The 2,800-nt window shown below is 44.4% G+C and overlaps 1 protein-coding gene across 2 annotated transcripts; it reads left to right on the plus strand.

Moving 5' to 3' along the window:
- Positions 1 to 738: 738 nt before the first annotated feature.
- LOC141077560 (gastrula zinc finger protein XlCGF66.1-like) lies at positions 739 to 1,993 on the plus strand. Of its 2 annotated transcripts, XM_073564562.1 has the most exons (5): positions 739 to 846; positions 972 to 1,151; positions 1,234 to 1,357; positions 1,437 to 1,534; positions 1,681 to 1,993. In XM_073564562.1, the coding sequence occupies exons 1-5, from the start codon at positions 769 to 771 to the stop codon at positions 1,753 to 1,755; spliced, it is 555 nt and encodes a 184-aa protein (XP_073420663.1). In that variant the 5' UTR covers positions 739 to 768; the 3' UTR covers positions 1,756 to 1,993. The 2 variants fall into 2 exon arrangements, with proteins under 2 accessions (XP_073420663.1, XP_073420662.1); XM_073564561.1 differs by having other exon boundaries at positions 1,437 to 1,993.
- Positions 1,994 to 2,800: the final 807 nt, after the last annotated feature.

Raw genomic sequence — 2,800 nt, forward strand, 5'->3', positions numbered from 1 at the left:
CCAACACCGTACAGGATGCTTGGCATTTGCCACAGAACACCAGGATTGGCAAATTCACCACTGGCGCCCTGTGCTCTTCACAGATGGAAGCAGGTTCACACTGAGCACGTGACAGACGTGACAGAGTCTGGAGACGCCGTGGAGAGCGATTTGCTGCCTGCAACACCCTTCAGCATGACCGGTTTGGCAGTGGGTCAGTAATGGTGTGGGGTGGCATTTCTTTGGAGGGCCACACGATGTTTGGCTGTGAGCACAACCCCCATGGAGACACAATTGTGCCTTTACCTGTAGATAAATTCCCAGTGGGGGCAATTTCCAAAATGCAATAACTTAAGTGGGGAATTTATCCCTGTCAGTCCCTGTTATCTTGGCTGACCCTGGTCCCCAAAGACTCCTGCCCTACAAGGGCAGTCCACAGCTGACCCTTAATGTCTAGCCAGCCCTGGACTGACCCTGGGTGCCTTACGATGCGTTTCTTCAAAGGTATAATTCATCAGGGGAATGGCACCTATCAGGAGAAAACTTGGGCAGCATGTCCTTCCATATGAAGCAAGAGGCAGTGGTAGATATCAGGGAAGAAAACTAAACCCTGTAAAATAATAAATCTCCTCATATGTTTCCCTTATTATCTCCAGTAATTGTATTATTACACAGGATTCTTATGATGTTACATCGGATCATCTTCTTCTCATTCAGGTCTCTACAATATCGGATCCTCTCAGTGAAGATCTTCTACAGAAGAGAATTTTCCTGATTTACCCATCAAGGATGGATATGGACAGAGACAAGATGGCGGAGAGGATAATACACCTCACCCTAGAGATCCTCTTCCGTCTCACTGGAGAGGTGAGAGATTCTGATGACGTCACATTACATCATTCTTATCTATGGGAATAACAGACAGTACTGGAGAGGTGAGGACTCTGGGAATGTCTGTAGTGAGATTTATTAATGTGTCTCTCCATAACCAGGATTACACAGTGGTGAAGAAGACCTCAAGTGATTGCTGTCAGGACCCTGTGTCTGAAGGATTTGGAAGAACCCTGAGCCCAATCACGGGGCCTCCACCTCACCCCCTGATCCATGAGGACATCAATGACCAGAAGATCCTAGAACTCATCTACAAGATGATTGAGCTGCTGACTGGAGAGGTGACACTGCTGGGAATGCTGGGACATTATACAGTAACACTATGAAGGGATCGGGGGATGACGGTATCACTGTATGTGTCAGGTTCCTATAAGGTGTCAGGATGTCGCTGTCTATTTCTCCATGGAGGAGTGGGAGTATTTTGAAGGACACAAAGATCAGTACAAGAACGTCATAATGGAGGTTCCCCAGCCCCTAACATCTCCAGGTAATAGGACTAAATACACACGGCCTATAATTATCTGTATGTAGAGAATGAATTCAGTCCCTGTATGTGTTTCCTCCAGATCTATCCAGTAAGAGGACAACACCAGAGAGATGTCCCTGTCCTCTTCTTCCACAGGACTGTAACCAAGAATATCCCAGTGCTCCTCAGGATCATCAGGTAGATGGAGAGAAGGTGTCAGGAGATCTCCCCTATGATGTGTGGACGGCTGTGAAAGTCTTGTGCTCAGTCTTGTTTTACCTCACCATCCTCGTAGCTCTTCTCTGAACTTGCTCTCGCTTGTCAATGTTTTTTTTTAACTTTAGTGCCCAGAACTGGACACAGTGTTCCAGAAGAGATCTGACCCACAAGGAGAAGATGAGAATAATTATTTGACGTGATGTAGACTATACTTCTCTTAATACATCACAGAACTAGTGTTGGCAGCGGATTACTCACGATTCTCTCCAAGCGTGTGACAACAGAACTTGCTTATTCAGGAACAATCAGGAACAATATATGATAAGCTTAATAGATCAGGAATAAATCATTTGCGTGTCTCTATCTGTACATCATCTACAGCAGGCTGCTTCTCTCATACACAGACTCAACAGGAAATACAGTCACATGCTCTCCCTGTGTGAGCCTCTGAGAGGTTTTTTTAAACTTTATAAACAGCATACAAAACTAGCAACTAAACACTCATACACCCCCACTCAACAACTACTTATCCTGTTTTTCCCATTGCGGTGCTGAAGTCCACAAACTTGGCTCTTGATAATGGCTTTGTCATACCATCAGCTATCATCTTGTCAGACTCGCAGTAAACAAACTGGAGTACACCACGTTCTACTAAGTCACGTAAGTGGTGATGTTTTACATCAATGTGCTTAGTCCTTGCACTAATCTTCTTACTGCTGGCAAGGTAACTGTTGGTTGAGCTAATGGCTTGCCAAAATCTTCCAAAAGTTGTTTCAACCAAATTACATAAGCATAGGCAGCAGACATATATTCTGCTTCTGTAGAAGATAATGCGGCTGGCACTTGTTTTCTGCTGGACTAAGAAATTGAATTTTCTCCTAACTTGAACATGTAACCACATGTTGATTTCTGATCACTTGAATCTCCAGCCCAATCTGCATCGACATAACCTCTGAGAGTGAGATCTCCTGATGCAGAAATCTTAACATTAACCTTTGAGTTTCTTTAAGATATTGAAGAATTCTCTTAATTGCATTCCAGTCTCTCTGGCGTGGCTTGCTTACACGTCGACAGAGAATTCCGACTGTGGCTGTGATATCCGGACAAGTTGTTGTTGTTATGTACAGAAGCGCCCCCACTGCTTGTCTGTAACTCTCAGCCTTTGGCTTCTGATATTCCAAACTAGTTTACGATTGTGGAAATTTTAGAGCTTTGGTTAAGAAGAAAACTCCCATCTTCCTCTCT

Source organism: Dendrobates tinctorius, unplaced genomic scaffold (assembly GCF_039654945.1).
Source record: "Dendrobates tinctorius isolate UK_male_01 unplaced genomic scaffold, ASM3965494v1 ptg000456l, whole genome shotgun sequence".
Lineage (NCBI taxonomy): Eukaryota > Metazoa > Chordata > Amphibia > Anura > Dendrobatidae > Dendrobates > Dendrobates tinctorius.

What these genes read in the sequence shown, in the direction of transcription:
- LOC141077560 (XM_073564561.1), top strand. Translation starts at nt 769, where the DNA reads ATGGATATGGACAGAGACAAGATGGCGGAGAGGATAATACACCTCACC. An exon ending in TCTTCCGTCTCACTGGAGAG is followed by an intron (nt 847 to 971) that starts GTGAGAGATTCT and finishes CTCCATAACCAG; the next exon opens with GATTACACAGTGGTGAAGAA. An exon ending in CCAGCCCCTAACATCTCCAG is followed by an intron (nt 1,358 to 1,436) that starts GTAATAGGACTA and finishes TGTTTCCTCCAG; the next exon opens with ATCTATCCAGTAAGAGGACA.